The sequence below is a fragment of the Hipposideros armiger genome, unplaced genomic scaffold (genome assembly GCF_001890085.2).
Source record: "Hipposideros armiger isolate ML-2016 unplaced genomic scaffold, ASM189008v1 scaffold_191, whole genome shotgun sequence".
Lineage (NCBI taxonomy): Eukaryota > Metazoa > Chordata > Mammalia > Chiroptera > Hipposideridae > Hipposideros > Hipposideros armiger.
The window spans coordinates 1,706,804-1,727,157 of record NW_017731541.1 but is presented as its reverse complement, the minus strand read 5'-3'; the positions used below and the strand labels follow the sequence as shown (position 1 = coordinate 1,727,157).

General features: G+C 51.6%; 1 protein-coding gene across 2 annotated transcripts in view; it reads left to right on the top strand.

The window, feature by feature from the left end:
• The window catches only part of COBL (cordon-bleu WH2 repeat protein), a 126,497-nt gene that overhangs the window by 17,515 nt on the left and 88,628 nt on the right, over nucleotides 1–20,354 (top strand). For both annotated transcript variants that reach the window (XM_019652994.1, XM_019652993.1), the window contains exons 2-6: nucleotides 1,809–2,012; nucleotides 9,071–9,281; nucleotides 11,130–11,358; nucleotides 16,493–16,590; nucleotides 19,768–19,842. In XM_019652994.1, coding sequence (XP_019508539.1) covers nucleotides 1,809–2,012; nucleotides 9,071–9,281; nucleotides 11,130–11,358; nucleotides 16,493–16,590; nucleotides 19,768–19,842 — 817 coding nt within the window. The remainder of the gene's footprint in view (nucleotides 1–1,808; nucleotides 2,013–9,070; nucleotides 9,282–11,129; nucleotides 11,359–16,492; nucleotides 16,591–19,767; nucleotides 19,843–20,354) is intronic.

Here is a 20,354-nt window from a genome sequence, read left to right as displayed (position 1 = left end):
AGCTGTGTCGTGGAGACCTGAGCGCATGAGGGCGGAGCCACCGTGAGGCAAGGGCGGGAGCTGTCGGGGGCTTTCCGGAAATGGAACTTGTGTTCACCAGTGACATGAACCCTGGTTGTTTGCGGCCTCCTCTGAGTCCCATTTGCTGTTTCTTCCCCATTTTTAAACGATCTCTTTCATTTTGCAAGTAATACATATACAACTGATCTTATAGAACGATGAGGAAATGCACAGAAGTGAAAACAGTAAAACATAGTCGTGCTACGCACCACACACTGAGAGAGCGTTACTGCTAATTCTCTATCTTCCTAGATTGTTTTGTGGTCTATTGCTATTATGTATACCTCTCTTAAAGAGAGAATTTTCCTAAATAGGTGGTACGTACATTGAAGCTTGTTTTTTAATAAATCTGGATTGAGCATTTTGGCACATCGAATTATATGCTTTTAAAGAATATTGAACCGATACTGGCATAACCTTGTTTTAAAACACCATCATTTACCCGCGTTGTCTCATTGACCGGTGGTTACAATGTTGTATGTTGTTTGCTATTGTAAATGATGTGCTAGGCATCTGTGAACCTCCCACAGTGCACTCTGTGGGGCTATTTCTTTAGGAAGAATTTCAGAAATGGAATTCCTATGTGTGAGACCTCAGGCCCGAGCGCCCCCAGAAGACGACTGGTGTGCAGGAGAATTAAACCCCCCGAGGGCTGTCACCCCTTTGAGGGTCCTCTGACTGGGTAGGGCGGGCCGTGGGCCTGGGAGATGCGAGGCAGGCCTGCTTTCCACCCCTGCTTGACACCAGTCACCCCCGGTCACCGTGTGCCTTCGCTGGGGCTACACATCCCTCTGATGTCAATTTTCTCAGCTGCAAAATATTTTTGGGTCTGAATGAGGTGAACTTGCTGAAGTTATTAGTAGCATAGGTCCTGGTGTCAAGTCAGTGGGAGCCATTATAAAATACCCAGGGCCTATAGAAAATGCGTTCTTATGTAAAATAAGTGAATATGCATGTAATCACACACACACACACAAATACCTATGTAAAGTCATCAGCTCACTGCCTTCCCTGAATTGTCTGGAGAAGACAAGCATTTCTAAAAATGTTCATCAGAGAGGGTGACTCATTGTCAGGTGTTTAGAAAGCTTCTGCAAGGTGAACTGTGAATTCAAAGCATTGCCAGAAACAAGGCGAAAAGAGAGGAAAGGGGTTGGGTGTTAAGACGCTGTCACTTATCGCTCGACACCAAACAGCTTTCTGTGTCCACAGTGGCCGGTGTCAGTCGATGTTGGTCTGATGGGCTTTCTGACTAACTTAGTGTCTTGATGTCGCCCAGCACATGCTCGGTGTCATAGCTCCATGGATTCCAAACGTCCAGCTGGTCAAGAAGGCGGAGCTGGGCAGGGTTCAGCCTGCAGAGTGCAGACCCTGGGCTGGCAGGGTGACATAGCCACCCGTGACTCCGAGAGACATGGTTCCCACACCCACCCACACCTTGACCTGTACAAATAGCCCCAGAGGTGAACACGTTTTAGGCGTGTTCTTTCTAGGAATGCTTCCTTTCAAAAATGCTTCGTCTGGTTTTCTTAATTGCCCGTTTTCTGTTAGCACTGAAACGCGCCAACACACTGATTTTGAAAAGGGCCTGTGCCTCAGAAGGGGTCTCCGAGGAGCGCTCAATGCTTGTAAGAGTGGATGATGGGGGAGAACCTAAAAGCGGCTGGACGTTTATTCACAGAGGTGGTGTTCTTCCTTCCTGCGCTGGAAGCAGCCTCTTCACTCCGCCTTCTCTGTTGTCGTTGAAGGAGGAAGATGAAGGCCCGCGCCCCCGCTCCTCCTGGGAAGCCGGGCACCCCGAACCTGTACAGCGGACAGACCCCTCCCCGCGGCGTGTCCCCCGTCAGTCAGCAGAACCCGCCCCCCATGCAGGACGACCCGCGGGACAGCGCGGTGGACCTCACCGTGGTTCTGCCCAGCGGGCTGGAGAAGAGGAGTGTGGTGAACGGCAGGTAAGTGCCGGGCGCTGCCAGGAGGAGCCCTGCCCTCAGCACCGACTGACAGCGGATCCCGCCGTGTTGTCCTTCCCCCGCTGTCAGGTCAGGCCCGGGGCCCGGGGTGTCAATCTGGGCCTAGCTGACAACCTCAATATTACTATTTTACAGGCTATTTGCACACACACGTTAGGAACACCGGCCCTGGCTTTGGCGTCTGCCTGGGATTAGAGCTGTGTAGTTTGGGGTGCAGCATCTTCCACTTCGCTGATGCCCAAATGCTCCCCGAAGGCTGTCCAGCGGTCTGCTCCCCAGGGAGCCCTCCTGGAGCTGTGGTCCCCAAGGAAGGGCTCGGGGGCAGGAATGAGCTGCGGGCGGTGGCGGCTGGCCACCTGGCGGCCCACACAAGCGGCCATCGTGTGGCCGTCCCCAGGCCGACCTCCCAGCGTCTGTGCAAGCAACAGGCAGGCTATGAGAGTTTCTGTTTCTTTGTTCCATGGAGTGGACCTTGTCCTGACCCTACTTCCCCAGGTCACTGTAACTTCAGGAGCGTGCAGTCATGTGACAGGTGTAAACTACTTTAATACACGCGTGGCATTTTATTAGTGAGCGTGTAATGGTTCACTCACCATTCTTGCATTTTGGGGCCAATTTCTAGTTACATTAAACAGAACCCCTTTACTGAGGTATGATTAACAAACAAAACCCTGCACCTGTTCCATGTGTACAGTTTGGTGAGTTGTAGGTAGGCACACACGCATGAGACCTTCACCACTATCAGTCTAGTTACCTTGTTTCCCAGGGAAAGTGGCCACGGGGTCCTGTCTTAATGCGTCACGCAGGGTCCAGTTCACAAATGCACAAGGAGAAGCGGCATTGCCCACCTGAAAAGTCAAAATAAGATGTTGGAAAACGTTTTCAAACTGAACACGTGCTTCTAATTGTGTCTGTATTTTTTTTCCACCTTACAGTGGAAGCCACCTCCGTGGTATTTTGCAGTGTAGCTGTGAGAATAGGGGCAGCCATGGCGACCGAGAATTAAGTAATTTTCTTTCTAAGCAGCACGTTCTTGTCCCCTCCCCGGGGTTTCCTGGAGGACAGAGGGTGTCAGCGCAGCCGCCTGCGGGCCTCCTTGATGGGGCCACCGGTGTACTAACAATCGCTCATTCAGCAGCTTTGTGTTTGGGGATCGGCTTTATGAGTCATACTCTTTAATATTACAAGTGTGGGCTGAAGTCCAGTTCCTGACCCTTGCTTAAAATAGATCGAGTGCGTTTATCAACATGGGTTCTCTCCCCCGTTTTATTAGAGGACATAACCACCATCTCCTAGGCTGAGCAAGAAGTTTGTAATAGGTGGTCAGCCCCGAACCATGTTATTTCCTGACATGAAAGCACCTCGTAAAGAGAGCACAGTACTAATTGGAGCTGCTGGTTCCCTTCTGCGAATCACAGTGATTTTTTTTCCCCCAAGCTTCCTTTGGCGTAAGCAATGTCTGTGTAAGTCCCAGGGTGTTCTTACAGAGATTGAGAACCGGTATTTCGGGCTGTTCTTCAGGAACGCGCTGTGGCCTCCCTGGAGGCACGGTGCCACCAGCACTGTCCTGGGCCGCTGGAAGGAGGCCATGGACCCCATCACTTTAATTGGGGCACAAGTAAAGAGAAGCTGAAGAGACAGCGCCCTGCGCCGAAAGAGAGCTTCGTCAACTGTGCCAGGCGTTAGAGGGTCGGGGCTGTGTCCTTTTGAGGTGGCCATTAGTCATGTCCAAGCTGGCACACATCCCCAAGGGACCCGGGCAGGAAACGGCGGGTGTGCCCTTTGCAGATCAGAGGGAACCTCCCTCCATATTCGGTCCTGTGATCCTGGCCCTCACACCCTTTTCCAGTAGACACGTTTGCAACCATGAGGGACTTTTAGGTCCTGACCCTTGTAAAGCAGCACAGGCAGTGGGCTCCCTCTGGACACAGCCTGCCTGTTCCAGGTGATGAGAAGAAAGGCTGTGGAGACCCCCACCAAGCTGTCCTTCTTCTGCCCGCCCCCCGGGGTGTCGCTGCCGCCGCCGCCTCCAGTGTGGGGAGCAGCCGTGCGGTTGGCTGGCTTCTCTGATGATGGGCCTGTGGCCTGGACCGTGCTCCGGGGCTGCAGGGGCCCAGGGCAGCGTGCTCTTCTGAGTTAAGGAGGTGCGGGTGCAAAGGGCAGTGTGGATGCTGGGCAGTCCGCCGGAGAAGAAGGCCGCTCCCCAAATCACAGGCTGATAGTCAGGTTTGGTTTGGGTTAGTTTGGCTGATACTGTTTTTTTAAGGCTTTATTTTCATTTTAGAGCAGTTTTAGGTTGATAGCAAGTTGAGAGGAAAGCACAGCGATTTCGTACGTACCCCCTGCTCCCACACACGCACAGCCTCCCCCACTACCAGCGTCCCCCCTTTTTCCCCCCGAGTGGGACCTATTACAGACAACGGGCCTGCCGGGACACAGCACCATCCCCCGGAGGCCCCAGTTCACGTTAGCGTTCACTCGGTGTGGTGCATTCTGGGGGGCTGGACAAATGTACAATGAAGTGTGTGCACCGTTATAGTATCAAGCCGTGTGTTTTCACTGCCCTCAAAACCTCAGAGAACAGTCCTGGGACACGGAGCCCACGTTAGCCACAGGTGAACCTCACTGAACACCCTTTCTTATCAGCCTGTGTGACGGGTTTGATCATCCAGGTCCTAACTCACCGTTTCTCGTGACCACCACCCTACAATGTTCCTGCCTTATCAAGGCTTTATGTTTGGGCTAAATCCCAGGGAATCTAAAAAGATAAAAATAAAAACATCACTGTGCTGTGCAGACTGGGGTCACCCACCTGCAATTATGAACATCTTGCCAGTGAGGGGCTACCGTAGATTATGGATGGCTTATCCTGGGCACAGGTGGGCACACTCTTACCTAGACCCGCTATTGCATAGTTCACAGAAGGCTCCCTGATCGTATTGGTTTGGAGTCCTACCAGTCACACAGAGGGGATGTCTCATTTTGTGGGATCCTGATAGGTTAAAAAAAATGATTTATTCATGGAGCAAAATACACATTGAATGCCTAACTTTGATGAGGCACTGGGATGAGGACATCCCAGCGAGCAGAAGGAAATGACAGCATTTGCAAAATGACCAGTGTGCACAGGCGACGGGCAGCTTGGTGCTGGCCCAGCCGTGAGCCTGGAGCTGTGCCTCTGGCCGACGAAACCCCCTGGCAGCGGGCTTCTTCAGACACCTGTCTCTTCAGTGTCCTGTCCTGTGCTCTGTCCGAGTGTCCCCTTGTGCGGGACCTTGTCAGGACTGACCACCTCTGGGAGGGCCCCGCTCACGTTGGGCCACCTCACATCTCTCTGATGCCACACGATGCCGCCAGACGGGACCGCCTCCCTGGTCTTGCTCTGACTCGGTTATGCCGGAGTTTGCCTCACCCAGGGCTTGGGGCCAGCTGCTGGCCTTGGTCCCACAGAAGAAACTAGGCCACGTTGAACCAGTTTAAGATTTGACAGAGCGTGCAAGCTGTGTGTGTGTGGTAACATCACATCCAGAATCAGCTGCCTCAGTGTAATTTGTAAAGTTGGCACCAAGGGACCCGTTTTTCCAAGCAAGGTATATGTCATAAGTGCTCATTTCACGAGGGCTTAGGGTGCAGTGGTTTTCAATGTGGTCCCTGACTGACCAAGTTCCCCTCGGAACTTGTTAGAAATGCAAATTCCCAGCCCAGACCTGGTGAGTGAATCAGAAACCCTAGGTGGGGCCCACAGTGTCTGCTTTAACACGCCCGGGACTGTGGGTTATGCGCTAGGCTTGGAGAAGCCCCGCTGCAGAGCGTGGCCTGGCTCTGCTGGATGCGAGGGTCTGGCGAGCTCATGGCCTGCGAGAGTGAGCCCAGGGGGGACCAGGGTCCACAGCTCGAGAACGGCTGGAGGAGGGCTTTGTGACTTAGAAAGAAGTGTCCTCCCCTGGAGAAGGACAGTGCCCTCATCAGCTCAGCTTCGTGGAACTCGGACTGGGCCTCTCTGACTCTCATGTCCCTGCTGTGTAGCCCACGCAGCCCGCTCACTGTCATCGGTCCCCATGCGCCCTCCACATTTGGGGGGCAGGGTGTCACACAGGCATTCATCGCTGGGTCTAGCTCTCCTCCAGGATTTCAGAAAAATCCTTTAAGAAAGAAGACCAGTTGTTTTCCTTTGTAAACCACTGACCCATGCAAAAAGATGTTCGAAGTCTATACACATTTGGAAAGTAATATTTTAAAGAAAGAAGTAAAAAAATTCTACTCACTTTATAAATTTAAAAAGAGAGACCAGAACAAATGCCGAAAAAATAAATTTCACCTCTACGTTCAGAGCCCTTAGAGACAGTTGGGGAAGAGAGAGATGAAGAGAAAAGACAGGAGCAAATTAATTCATTTATTTAGCAAACTCTTCCGAACTTCCGACGTGCCTGGCACTGTACTCCATGCCTTACAAATGTCCATTTGCTAAAGACTGTCACAGGTGGACGCTGCCACTATGTCCCCACCAGTGAGGAAACTGAGGCACGGACAGAGGTGGGAACTGAGCAGTGGTAAGGGGTGGTGCTGGGACTCCCCCAGGCGGGCTGCCCCCTGAGTGCTCTAAGCCACTCTGCTGCCCTGGGAAAGACACCCAACCCCTCATCAAATGGCCCCCATGTGCCAAGTCCTGGCTTCTGTTATGGTGAGATGGGTTTATTCTCTGCAAAGGGGAAAAATCCATCCGGCTGCAGAGCTGGCCTACTCCCTGTGGCAACATCTCAGTCAGTGTTTCAAAAATGTTACCAATTATTGGATTAAAAGACGGAAGGTGACATTGGTAGCTTTTGTGATCTCTGGGGTTTACGTTCTAAGATTAATTCCAATATTTGACAGCGTATGTGTACATCTGTTTACTTGCTGGAAGTGGACCCTGGGTGGGGATGAGAGGGGACACGAAAGCTGGCGACAGATGGACCAGGGTCCCAACCGCAGGCCCACGCCTTCACCAGATCCCAGGAGAGCAGCCCCGCCTCTCAGACTTGGGGGTGACGAGGGAGGATAGTGCGAGTGTACAGGGGGCCCCGGGCACCAGGGCTGTGCAGTCAGTGCTGACACCAGCATGTCAGTTCAGCCTTGTTAGAAGTCTGTTTTCCACGCTGAGGCTTTTCAGTGGAGCATTGGTCTTGGGTGGTGCTGCTCCCCGTTTTGGTGCCTTAAGCTGTTGTTGAGACAGAGAAGATTGTGACCCAGGATTGAAAGAATCCGAGTTCGCGGCACGAGAATTGTGCCCGCCGTGCTGGCCCTGGTGAGGGTTAGTCACCCTGCCCACCAATGCCGCACAGAGTCCCAGGGAGCCGGGAGAAGGGCTGGGCCTCCCGAATGTCACAGACGATGCCAGTGTCCCCTGAGAGTGCCCTGATTAGAGGACATGACTTACTTAATCACTTCCTGGAGTAGCTGCGGGTGAACACTGCAGTGGAGATGGTTTTGAAACAATCAGCATTTTTTTAAATTAATTAATTAATTAATTTATTTATTTTTATTGGGGAATTGGGGGAAGGGGAACAGACAAGTTGCTGTCGTTTTGTTCTTCAGTCTAGTTGTGGAGGACGTTGCTTCACTGGCCCAAGTTGGCACCATCATTGTGCTGTTCCCGGGTGAGGCAGATCAGTCGCTGTCTTCTGGCCGCTCACTGCGGCTGCTGGCCGCTCACGCTGGCTGCTGGCTACACACGGTAGCCCATGGCAACCCAGTGCAGCAGGGGCTGCAGCCTACGCCGTCGCCGGCAACTCATGGCAGCCCAGCTCCAGGTTGAGCTGTTGTTCAGCATCTTAGCTGCAGAGGGCAGTGTCACTGGCCCTCATATGTGGGATCCGAACCGGGGCCCTCTGGCGTCCCAAACCAGCTCTTAACCATCGCGCCACTCGGCCGGCCCAACAATCAGCATTATTGATAGTCCTTACCTGTAGCAATTGATTGAGAAATAGGGCACCTGGGGATTCTCTGAGGCGTGGGGCTTTCCTGTGTGATTTTCCTGCCCCACGTCCATGCCCTCAGCAGCTCACAGCCCTCATGTGAGTGACGAGTGAGTGGTGGCTGGCAGTGGCTGGTGCTGTGTGTTTGCAGGCACGCTGCGAGTCCCACACCTGCACACACCTGATCACCAGACACCTGGAGAGCATAATTATGACCTGTAATCGTGGCCAGTGCACTTACTGGTTAAGACAGAGATGGAAGGAAAGGACCTATGCTTTCGTGGGAGGTTTATGTGCCACTTTTCGGGAAATTAGGAAAGGAGAGGTCTGCTTTCAATATAGCACCATGCGACCACGCAGATCTGAAAGATGGCCATGAAATTGTCCATTCTTTGGGATAATCTGAATGTTGCTCTCCTCCTTAGTAAAATAATTGCTCGTAATGCAAGCATTATGAAAATTGTTGACATTCAAAAGTAATGTTCTCAGGTTTTATATCTTCAAAAATGCATACTTTCTTTTAGCAACATAAAGAAAGCTATTTCAGTTTGAAGCTTCATTATATTCACGAATAATGGAAAATTTGATACCTCGGGCCTGTCAGTATAGCAGGTCCTCGAATAACATCCAGCCAGCGTCATTTCGCTATAACGGTGACGAGACGCTGCAGGAACTTGACTCTTGTGTATATCAGTGAACCTATAGAAAAACTGGTTTTGTTATATGTCGTTTCACTTAAAAGTCACAGAACCTATGGATGAGATTCAGTGAGGACTTCCTATAGTGTCACTTGCACTAACTGACCTTACAGGATTCGCATCAGCACATGCGTGGACTTAACTAGAAACGTGACAGTCTTCCCAGCTCTCATGACTTCGATGTACTGGCTGCCCTTTCGGTATAGTTGTGTATCACTGTTGAGAACGGTAAGATATTGCCGTAAAATCACGCCTGAGGAGTTCGTGAGCCGCCATTCGCACAGCCGCTCTGTCAGCCTCCCACTGGTTTGCTTGTGCTGCCCTCACTCAGCTCCGCGAGAGGGAGGGTGCAGGCCCCCCCAGTGACCGCGATGTCTCCCTTTTCCAGCCACGCCATGATGGACCTCCTGGTGGAGCTGTGCCTTGAGAACCACCTGAACCCATCTCACCACGCCCTGGAGATCTGGTCCTCAGAGACCCAGCAGCCTTTGAGTTTTAAGCCAAATACTTTAGTGGGGACTCTGAATGTGCACACTGTGTTCCTGAAAGAGAAAGTTCCGGAAGAGAAGGTGAAGCCTGGCCCGCCGAAGGTGCCTGAGGTCAGTAGGATGGGGACCCTTTGTCATGCAGGGGCACACGTGGACGCTGGAAGTGCTTTGGAGGGGGCTGGTGGAGCCCCTGTTATCTTAGTAACGCACGCAGACAGCTGTGGTGGACGTCTCTCCGTCCATACTAGGCAAAGTTAGGCACTAAACTGAGCTTATTTTACAAGACAGAAGTTTCCAGAGCATGTATATTGTTGTAACGATGCTCCTTTAGGTATTTTAGAGGAGGAACCAGTCTAGAGCGGAGCATTCCAGCTGAACTTACTGCCAAGGTGGAAATGGTCTATCGTCCTGCACTTTGCAAGGCGATAGCCACTGGCCCCGTGTAGCTACTGAGCACATGAAATTCAGCTGCTGTGTTCGGGAAACTGAACATTTAATTAGTTTAAACTCAAATAGCCACAACTAGTCAGTGGCTACCCTCCTGGAGTGGTTTTAGAGGTTCTGGTTCCGTCCTGGAGGTCTCCCTGCCCTGGGAAGCCAGCAGGATACATAGATTTGAGCATCTTCTTAGATGAGGTGGGGGGAGGGGATGTTTCTTTTGAAAAACGGATGCCAGAAATGTTGACTCATTGCAGGTGGAGAATATCTTATCATATTCATCGATTTTGTTCAGGCTTTTGATTATTGTTGAAAACTAACTGCAGCTGCTTATTGTGCTTTTTAGATAAGGCTTTGCTCCAGTTACAAGCAGTGCTATTTCATATGTTTACATTCTTGGATGTAGAAAATTTTTCCTGCTTTTAAAAATGTCAATTTGGCCAATATTCCATCCCCTGTGAATTGCTAGGTTTGGGTGGTTAATACATTTTAACTGACGCCGTCCATTTACATGTTTTTTGAAAGCGTGTTCCCGAATTCCTTAGCCAAATCCGTGTTCAGGGAGGAGGAACCTGTGGCTTCTCTTACCTTCCTGGCCCCAGGGGCAGGTGAGCCCAGGACTGTGCGTGATTTTAGCTCCAGGGGCATGGGAAAGGATGCGTGTGTTCCATCTTCCCTTCTAGAATTCATCGAACCCTGGCATGCAGACTGCACAGGAGACTGAGGCGGCCTCAGTGCCTCCTATATAAAGCCCACGTTTAGTGTGTCCACTCACCAGGCTCTTGACACCATGTGGGTGACCGGTGAAGGCCAAATAGCAATTGACTGCTTGAAACTCTGGCAGATTAAATTATTCTGATGGGCCACTTTGTCTGTAGACATTTGGAATCAGCTTTAGTCAAAGTGATTGTTTTTCTTTCTGATTCCTATGTGATGGTTTTTTTTTTAAAAAAAGCAAACTAAAATGTTATAGCTTAAACTATCTATGTAGGTGTTGTGTGTATATATAATTCTGTGTGTGCACAGCTATGCACACTCTGTGCATCTATACAGACATTCACATACTTATGTGGCTATCTTGGCTTCTTACACAAACATTTGATGTCTTTTGGGGGATGGTTTTTCTTTATGGTGAGCTCTTCATAACCCTTCCAAACTACTTCCTTTAGAAAATGTACGTGAGTGCTTTGTGGTCAAGTCTAGTCCGAACCCCTTGACAGGCAGACAGACAGACAGCGTGCGCATTGGATTGTAGCTGGGAGCCCCGGCTGGTGTCCATCCCCCTGTGTTGTCAGCAGTTTGTTCATTAGTAAGACAGATGCTAAGGCCCATTTGTTATTCTGGGCGTTCACTGTCCATATTCAGCATGCATGCCATTTGCCCTCATGACCCACTGAGTTTGTGGAAGAAAGACGCAGGCCCCTCCAGTCTGGCCAGCCCCGATTCCGGTATAGAATCCGCCGCGGCAGCGTTGTGAGAAGGGGCACTTACAGCACTCCCTGTGTCCCCGTGTGCCCCCAGAAGTCGGTGCGTCTGGTGGTGAACTACCTGCGGACGCAGAAGGCCGTGGTGCGTGTGAGCCCCGAGGTGCCGCTGCAGAGCCTTCTCCCGCTCATCTGTGCGAAGTGTGACGTCAGCCCCGAGCACGTGGTGCTGCTCCGGGACAACGTGGCCGGGGAGGAGCTGCAGCTCTCCAAGTCCCTGAACGAGCTGGGCATCAAGGAGCTCTACGCCTGGGACAATAAGAGAGGTGAGTCCCCTCGCGCGGGAGCACCGGCCGCCGCCCCAGCGCCCCCTGCAGCGCTGCAGCGCTGGACGACGGGTGCGTGACTTTCGGGGCTGCTGGAGCCGTGTCCACACCACAGCTGAGCTGGGCGGAAACCAGCCAGGCTCGCTCTCCTGCCGGGACTGTAATTCCGTCTTTTACCCCGAGTCCTGAGCATGCCCGTTACCCCTTCTCCTGTGAGCTCCTGGGAGGCAGGAAAGGGGAGACGGGGAGCTGAGATCCACCCTGAAGGAACTCCCCAGGCCCGCACAGAAGCCGCATTGTCCTGCGTTGCTTTCCAGGGGCCCACGTCTGAAACGGCTCATCATCCAAACAGTGGCAAAAATACACTGAGCCGTTCCCTAAAGCTGCCCAAATTACCGTTCGTTCCCTCTAGACAACGCACGACGCTCGGCCACCGTTGATGTTAGAGACACCTCACCCCTCGTGTGAATTTGGTGCTGGGCCTGAGGTCATCGTTAGAGCCGCTGAGCAGCGTGGCTGCTGGAGAGGCCAGTGCTGGACCGGGACCGATAGTGCCTGATTGACAGAAGGGGCTGACTGGGTTTAAACAACTCTCAGATGCCCCACACACACCCCCAATTAATATTCTTTGACCTTAGAATTATTAAAATGGACTTTATAAAAGTATCTATTTTAATAAGCCTCACTTGATATTTGTTGCCTTTTTATGTATTCCACAAATATTGAACAAGTTGGGCCTTTAAAATATATACATATTCAAGCTTTTCATGTTTTTCTACATGAAATTCTTACAATAAAACATTGATTTTTTTTTATTTTTTATTACCAAGTTGACTGTGAAATGAGTGATCACAGTGGGACCCCCCCCCGGCCCCCCTCTTCCAGGTGCTGCACCCCAGCCCTCATTTGACGTTGAAGAAAGGGTTTTAGCTCCGTTACATATAAGACACATAGACTGTTTCTTCCTCCCCAAAAAAGTGCTCTGACATTCGAGAGCAGTGCATCTTGTGTTGGAGTCAGTTATATTGTTAAACGCAAACAAGGTTGTTCTCAGCATCTGTTCCTGGCCTGGGTGTAGCTGCAGTGTCTATCCGCTTATATCTGTCCAACTTAAATTTGGTTTCTGTGAGTCTCTGGAAACAAAACTTTCATTTGGCAAGACAGAAAGGAAAGGAAAAGAAAAACTGCCCTGCATTTAACTATGCGAAAGATAACGCCTAACACAAAGCAGAGTTTTTGGTGTTATGCCGATCATCAGGTGTATCTCGGAAGGCAGATGTAGAACCTCATACAGAGCCAGGAACAGTCAGCTAGAACCAGGCCCTGGAGCCCAGCAAGCCTGCAGCATCTGCAGCACAGAGCTGAGCAGTCCCCAGGAAACCTCCGCAGATCTGCAGCGCCCTCTGGTCCCCACACTGGGAGGACACACTGCTGCAGCCCCCTGCCCCCCAGACTTGGAAATGCACTTCTGCACTGGGGGAAACAGCCCCTGCGTCCCCTTTGCACTGCAGGAATCAGCCCCAGTGTCCTCTTCTGCACTGCCTTGGGCACCTCTGAGGGGCCTTTTCCATTGGGACCCCAGCAGCCGCCCCAGAAAATAAAGGAGAAACACCTGGCATGGCAGGGCCCCTGCTTCAGCCCAGTGCCAGCATCCTTCGTCTGGACCGATCTGTGCCACATGCCTGTGAAATACTTGCCTCCCACCCCCGCCCCGCGCCCCCATCCCACCCTGCTGGCAGTCAGTGTTTGAGAAGGAAACAGAGCACCCTGGAGGACATCTGTGGGGAGCCCTCTGCGTTACCCCGCTCCAGTTACATTTCCTCCCCAGCCGGCAGCTGCTTGAGAACCAGGGAGCAGGGCTGCGGGAGACCAGTTGCTAGGCAGAGGCCTTCCTCTGTGGGAATTCCAGGCCCGGCAGCTTGCAGAGCAGGGGACTCTGCTGCCACCTGCTTCCACAGTGGCATTTAGCAGCCCAGCAGCTGCAGGCTCTGGGAGCTCAGGGCCAGGAGGGCAGGCCTGCTTTGCACTTGGCCTTCCCTGTACGGGCACAGGCAGCGCCCACCAAGGCTCGTGGAGGGGCCGAGGCCTTGGCCACGCGCTGCCGGGGATCTCAGAGCTTGCCTCACTCTCTCCTCGCCTGCCTTTTCCAGCTCTTCTGACCAAAACTCAGTCGGAGCCTTTCCTGAGCTATCGAGGTACAGTTAGCCGGAGCGCTTGGCCCACCAGGCTGCACTTTGCATGGCTCTGGGCTCAGACGCTGCACTGAGTGACTGTGTGCAGGACCCCGGGGGATGCAGGTGTGGCTTGCAACACCTCCAGGGGCATCTTGCCAGCTAAAATGAGGTGTGGCCTAACTCCCTTGTGGGAGGGTTTGCTGTGTGGATCTGATTGGTAAGAAACAAAGGAGGCTGTTGTAGAAAACAGGTCTTTATGAACACAGGAGTTTAGGGCAGAGGAGGAGCCGTCCATGCAGAAGAGGCACCGTTTCCTGCTTACCTGTGCTTACCTGTGCTTACCTGTGCGTACCTGCCCTCGAGGTCCAGCCTGCCTGCTGCAGAATGTAGGGCAGTGTGGATTGTGACATTGAGCCTATTTCTTAATAAATTATATATGTATGTGTATATAATTACACACACACACGCACACATATATTTACATATACATGGACATATGCACACAGATATATTGGAATTTCAATAAACCTTTTGGATTATATGCACACATATTCCAACAAGTTCATTAAATTCCCAATGAGTTTTTACATTTTACAGAAATGTCATGTTTGTTAATGTGTTTAACAATAGATTTTATCTCTATGAAAACAATGAATGCAGGCACACTCGGCGTGGCCTGGCACGGGTATGGGTGTCATGTGTGACAGTGCTGTGGCCTGGGCCACCATCCGTGCTCCTGTGTGTATGTGTCCGTCGAGGACAGGACAGATGAATGTCACACGTTGTAAGAAGCACCATGAATAGATTCCCATTTTGAGCAGAAAACTCACATATGTGAAGCTTTCTCAGTTCTGGTTGATTTCATTTGGGGACATGGACAGGCTGAGAGGAGCCTGTAGCTTGGCGGGGGTGGTGACCAGTCACTGTCCAGAGAGAGAAACCAGAGGCCCAATTTCCTGACAGTTTTCCGACCCCTCTATCGTTTTGTAGTTGGTGTCGTAGTAGTGTGGCAGTAGCATGTTCTCTCCTGCCGGCCACTGTCGTGTCATGCATGTCCTCTATCATGTAACATGCCACTCCATTCTAGACACGTGCAAGGTGCACACACGTGCATTGAGGCACACTGACTTCCACACGCCTGCCCTCTAGTACAGCCCAGCTTACCTTCAGCTCTGCCTAACAGAGGGCTTCGATGCGACTCGCTGTGACATCCCCGAGCACGTGTGTCCCTGCGTGGACGCACAGCACGCCTCGTGACTGAAGCATCTGCTTGTGGGTTTGGGTGTGTGTGATGTGCAGGCCACTGGTCGGCTTGGCTGGAGCCACTGCCTGGACCCAGCACCCTCCCCCGTGACTAAAACCCGAGCTTTGCCACTTACAGTGACTCCGTGAAGATGCGTGTGTGGTGTTGGTGTTGTTGGGGGACAGTATCGGTGTCCACGCGTATGTCACTAATGCACTGACCTTCGTGTCTGTTCTGTAATGGGAATGTGACATTCTGGGTCAGCAGAAAAACACGGATGGACGTTTAACTCGTTTGGGTTGATATTCTGAGGGCAGACTTTGTCAAGTCCCAGTCCACACTCTTCCGCCAGTGACTCAGGGCTGGCCGTCGGCAGTTGGCAGTGGTGTGGGGACTTGTTTTCCTGTCCTTCAGAAACATCTAAATTGTTCTCCTCTTGCCGCACCTGTGTGCCTGGGAAGAGAAGAGCTGGATGCGTTGGTGACAGAGCGCTTTGCAGTGTCAGGACGTGGCCTGGTGTGGGGCACTGTGTCCGATTCGTCCCCAGCCTGCCCATCAGGACACACTGCTGGGAGCGGTGGAGGGATTCGCCCACGTAGGCCCACTCCTCATGCTCGCACTCTCCACTCCACCGTCCTCAGACCGGTCCCCACAGCCTAAGCCTCCCGAGGGGCTTGGTGAGCGCAGGGCTCTGGGCCCACCCAGAGTTTCCAGTTTGAGGGTCTGGGCTGGGCCCGAGTTCCCAGTGATGCTGCCGGGAACCTGCTCATCCTGGGAACACAGGCCCTGGCTGTGCTGTCACCTTCCTGACAGGTGTGCGCCTCAGTGTCCCCATCTGGGACACTAGAGTGCCCGTTCTAAACCCCTGATGAAGAAAACAGCAGGGAAGGGAGGAGAGTCAGGGTACAGAGATCAGGAACAGAAAAGCGACAGGAGAGAAAATGGGCCCCTAGGGAATGTGCTTTAAACGGAAAACACTCTGGGTCCTGGGAGACCTGTGGTTATGTCAGCTCCCTCCTGGGGCTGAGTGGGGCTCTTCTGCCAGGCGGGCTGTGGGTTTATTTAGTCAGCGTTGTTACCTCACAGTTCTTACAGCAGATATGCACACGGATGGTGCAGGCCTTCGAGCTGTGCTGTCCTGTCACGCGCCACGTGTGTGTGGCTGTTGGTCACTTAGAATGGGGCCAGTTCCAGCTGAGATGTGCCGTGTGACGTGCACACTGCATTTTGAAGACTCAGTACCAAGACGAATGTAAAGCATCTCATTAGTAATTCTATATTGATTACGTGGCAGAATGGGAATATTTTAGACATACTGGATTAACTGAAACATTAACACGAATTTCACCTGGTTCCTTTTGATGCTGCTGCTAGCGGGTGCACAGTTACATGTGTGGCCCCTTGTTTTTCTGCTGGACAGCCCTGCCCGAGGATCTGATTTGTTTTTCATCCTCGTACAGGGCACACCCACACCCCGAGAAAAATGCCACCCTGACCACTGAAGAGTGGGAGTCTGTGTTGATCTCGTGAACAGGACTGGGGGCTTGGAGGTGGCTCGAAATGCTTTGAAAGAAATAGCAGATGGGTTTACTCTTTTATAAGAACTAAAATCAAGTTGGAGCGTAGATGATTTATTCGTTGAGATTTTTAAAGTGAAGGGTTTAAGGCCTTGTTTCATATGCTGAAAACTAACTTAGTACATTTTTTTTTCTTCCAGAAACCTTTAGAAAATCATCACTTGGCAATGATGAGACAGATAAAGAGAAGAAAAAATTTCTGGGATTTTTCAAAGTTAATAAAAGAAGCAATAGTAAGGTAATGGACTCAATGCACATGTATAAGATTCTGCATTTGGGGAAAGCGGGTTCTTGAGACGTTTGTACTCAGCCTACCTCGGACGTTTTCTAACTGTGTTTAGGAATATGAGTCCCTTCAGGTACAGGGGGCTTATCGGTGCGCACGGCGACTACAGACTAACTCGTGCTCTGCACTCGAACCAGGAAGCAGTTCTGTGGGGGGTGGGCTTTATCCCCCTCTCTGCTACATGCACAGCGCCCATGCCTGGCAGGGCCCGAGGCTTGGGAGCCACCCCCAGGACGGGGCATGGGGTGGTAAGTGTGGGGTACGGCTAAGCGCGGACAAAGCAGCCAGGATCAGTGAGTGGGCTGAGCATCAGAATTTGTGATAGAAAAGACTCGAGGCGCTGCCTGCCCTGGTCCATGCTGTAGGCGGAGAATCGGCTGTTGAACGGGGCCGTCTGCTGCTAGATTGTGGGTGCTGTTTGCGCCTCCCACTATGACTTGGGAATACGCTGCGCGATAATTTCGTTGATCTTGTTGGTCTTCAAGTAAATCTTCTAGTCATATTTCAGGCAGAGTGCTACAAAGCCATAGTACAGAGTAACAATGAAGGTGTTTTACAGTCACTTCAGACAGCCTCAAAACCATAATTTAACTACCAAGAAGAGAAAATACTCACTATTCCCACTATGTTTGTTTAAAAGGCGTTTTGCTAATGCCTGGTATTTTCTCCTTATTATTAAATGAGACTAACAAAGACAGAGCCATCCTGGTGACTAGGCTTTGGGACTGCCAGCTCGGGACGGAGGCGACCGGCACCTGCCGGTTAGAGGGAGCTGAGGAGGGGTCGCGTTTCCGCATCACCCTCTCCGCCCTGTAGTGTAGATCTGAGCTCTGCCCACGAGGCTGCACATCTGGTGTCTCCACCTGCAGGAGCCTGTGGCGTCACAGTTACAATTCGCCCCAACTTCGCAGATGTGGACACTGCAGTACAAGGAAATACGGAGATGAGCTCGGGGTCCAGGGCTAGGCCCCAGGTCTGTGACTGCAGAGCCAGGCTTCCGCCACTGCCAGGGTGGCCCGGAGGACAGTGACCTTGCGGGGTGAACGCTGGAGGTCCCAATGGGGCTCGCGAGGCTGAGCTCGTGGGGTGCTTATTGCCTTTAGCGTTTCCCACAAACCTCCGCTCATTTTCTGTTTGGGTCTCCCGATGGTTTGGTTATGATTTTGTGGTTCTCTTTTTTATGGCTGATTATCTGTGCTTCCCCCGTGTTTCTGTGGGTCCGAGAGAAGCTGTTCTCAGTGTGTCTCTCCCCTCCCCGTTTCTCATCTCCTTCCTGCTGTCAGGATTCCTTGAAATTACAAAATCAGCATTTTGTGTTTGACTTTCATGTCACTATAAATGTGGGCTTTGGGTCCCTGAAGTTTGCAGGTAAGTTTGCTGGACTGTGTTCACCGCTGTCCTTGGTCCTCATGGTACCAGGCACGGTCACGTCACCGTCTCCTCATCCCAGACCTCGTCTACCTCCTTCTGAGAGACGAAACTGCCAGCAAAGCCAGGAAAAAAGCCAGAAGGCCTCTTGTGTTAAGCAACATGAAGAAGCCTAACGCGGTGGAGACAGGCGCTCTGACTTGGCGTCTGATCGTTTGGGGGGAACCACCCTGAAAGCATGAAACCGCACACATGCCACAGTCCGTGACGACTAAGGGCTTCCTTGTTTGCCATGTCCTGTCCCTTCTCTGACTCGGGCTGGCTGCGTGTGGATTCCTTCCTCATATGCCTCATCTTTCATTTGAAGCCTCCCCTTACGTTAATTTCATTTCACTTTGCTCTAGACAGCCCTCATGCTGTCGTATCCCTACTGGGTTATCTGTTGCAGTTTTGGGATTAACTTCTTCATTCCTTGTTTCTCTCCATTTTTGTTGTTTGGGATGCTGCGCTCAATGCAACCTCATTTACTCTTTCTGGAAAGCTGGCGAGGGAGGTCCCCTCAGCCCCGCTGCACAGGTGAAGAAGCCAGGCTGCTCCCCACCCTCCCGGCCACCATAGCGCCTGTGGGCGCCAGAGTCAAGCCCAGCCCGTCTGTCCAGAGCCCTTCAGTCCACCCTCATTTACACGGCACATTGCTGGACAAGTCGGGTCTGGGATTTTCTTCTTCAGGGATAAGAGGGTTTGGAGTAAATAATGTTTTTAAATGATTTCTAAAATCCTGTGATGCCTGGGGGCCTACAGAAGTCTCAGAGGACAGAACACTAAGAATAGAGGAACATCAAGGCATTTGACGCCAAAGCAAGTCTTCACTATATCGCCTTAAAGGAAAAATACATACACACATTTGTGTGTATATTTGTGTGTGCCTGTGTGTATATTTGTGTGTGTGTGTGTGTGTGTGTGTGTGTGTGTGTGTGTAATCTCAATAGAGGATATACGTAAAGGCGTATCATTTTGGTTGAAGCGAATGAGGGCACATATCTTGTTTTAAAACTGGTGTTTTAATTTTTTAAAGCGTGATAATTTTGTATGATTTTGACATTATTTATTCTCCTAACCCAGTCGTTCTCTAAAGTCCCTAAAAAGCCCCGTAAGCACCATAAGACAGTTGTCCTCATGGTCAGGCCTCCTGAGATTCTCATTTGGGGCCAGGTGGGACCCAGGAGCTGCTTCTGTGGCCGGCGGTCACACAGCATCACGAGGACAAGCTCGTAAACCACAAAGCGCGGCACCGTCATTCTTGACCTCTCACGGACGGGGAGCGAGCTATTGGGTGAACTGTTTCTGCGTACACCCAATCAGCAATGCCGTGGTAAACCGAATTCTAAACTTACCAGTCCTCAAAACCTAGCTAATCAGCTGGTTTTCTGAGCTGGCTGCCTCAGCTCAGGCCCACTACTGTTTTACTATCACATACTTTCTAAGCTAAAGAAGCTGGGAAAAAAGGACGCTCACCCCCATGGGTGTGAGTTTAAACTGTGGTTTCAGACCAGCGAGCACCTGGCTCCAGGCTGTTTCAGATCAGTTTTCAGGCTCATAAGCTGAGGGACGTGCCAGGGGTCGCACGTTTTTCGGCAGATCATGCTGCCTGGGAGTATGGCCACACGGGCGTTTTTCGCTTGAAAAGCTGCAAAGGATGACTTTTTTGTCTGCACTTGCTCTCACCTGGAGAATGACGTGGGGCGTGTGCTTCTGTTCCAGGTGGAGCAGCCCCGGCTGTCGGGGGTGGACAGTGACGAGGACGCCTCAAAGCTGTCGCCGGGCAGGGGCTCAAACGTGAGTACTGAGAGCAGCGGGCAGTCCCTGCTCACCGGGCAGAGCTTGGCGCGGCTTGGCGCGGCCTTCCTAAGTCAAAATCGAGACGTGATAGAGGACAGCACTGATAAACTCTACTCCCAGAAAAAAAGTTACTTGATTGACAAAAGAGAGAGAAGAAAAGAAAGACTGTTAGAAGCAGCGTAACAACCCAATGACAAATGTAAGAGGGAGGCTTGCAGAAACAGAAAAGGGGAAGTGAGTGTAGGTCAGTATGAATAGAAAGTTCCCAGAAACGGGAAGGTAAGTGGTACAAAGGGTTCCACTGACCCATAATTGAGAAACATGAGTCCAGCCTACAGCGAACCTCCGTTTATCATCTGTTAGATTGGCAGAAGGCACCAGGTTCAGCAGCGCTCTCTGCGGGCTGAGCTGTGGGACCCCGTGTACACCGCTGGCAGAATGCAACGCGCTGCCGCTTCTGGTGGGGAATGTGGCATGATCTAGGCCACGTATGTGTGTATTTACTTTGA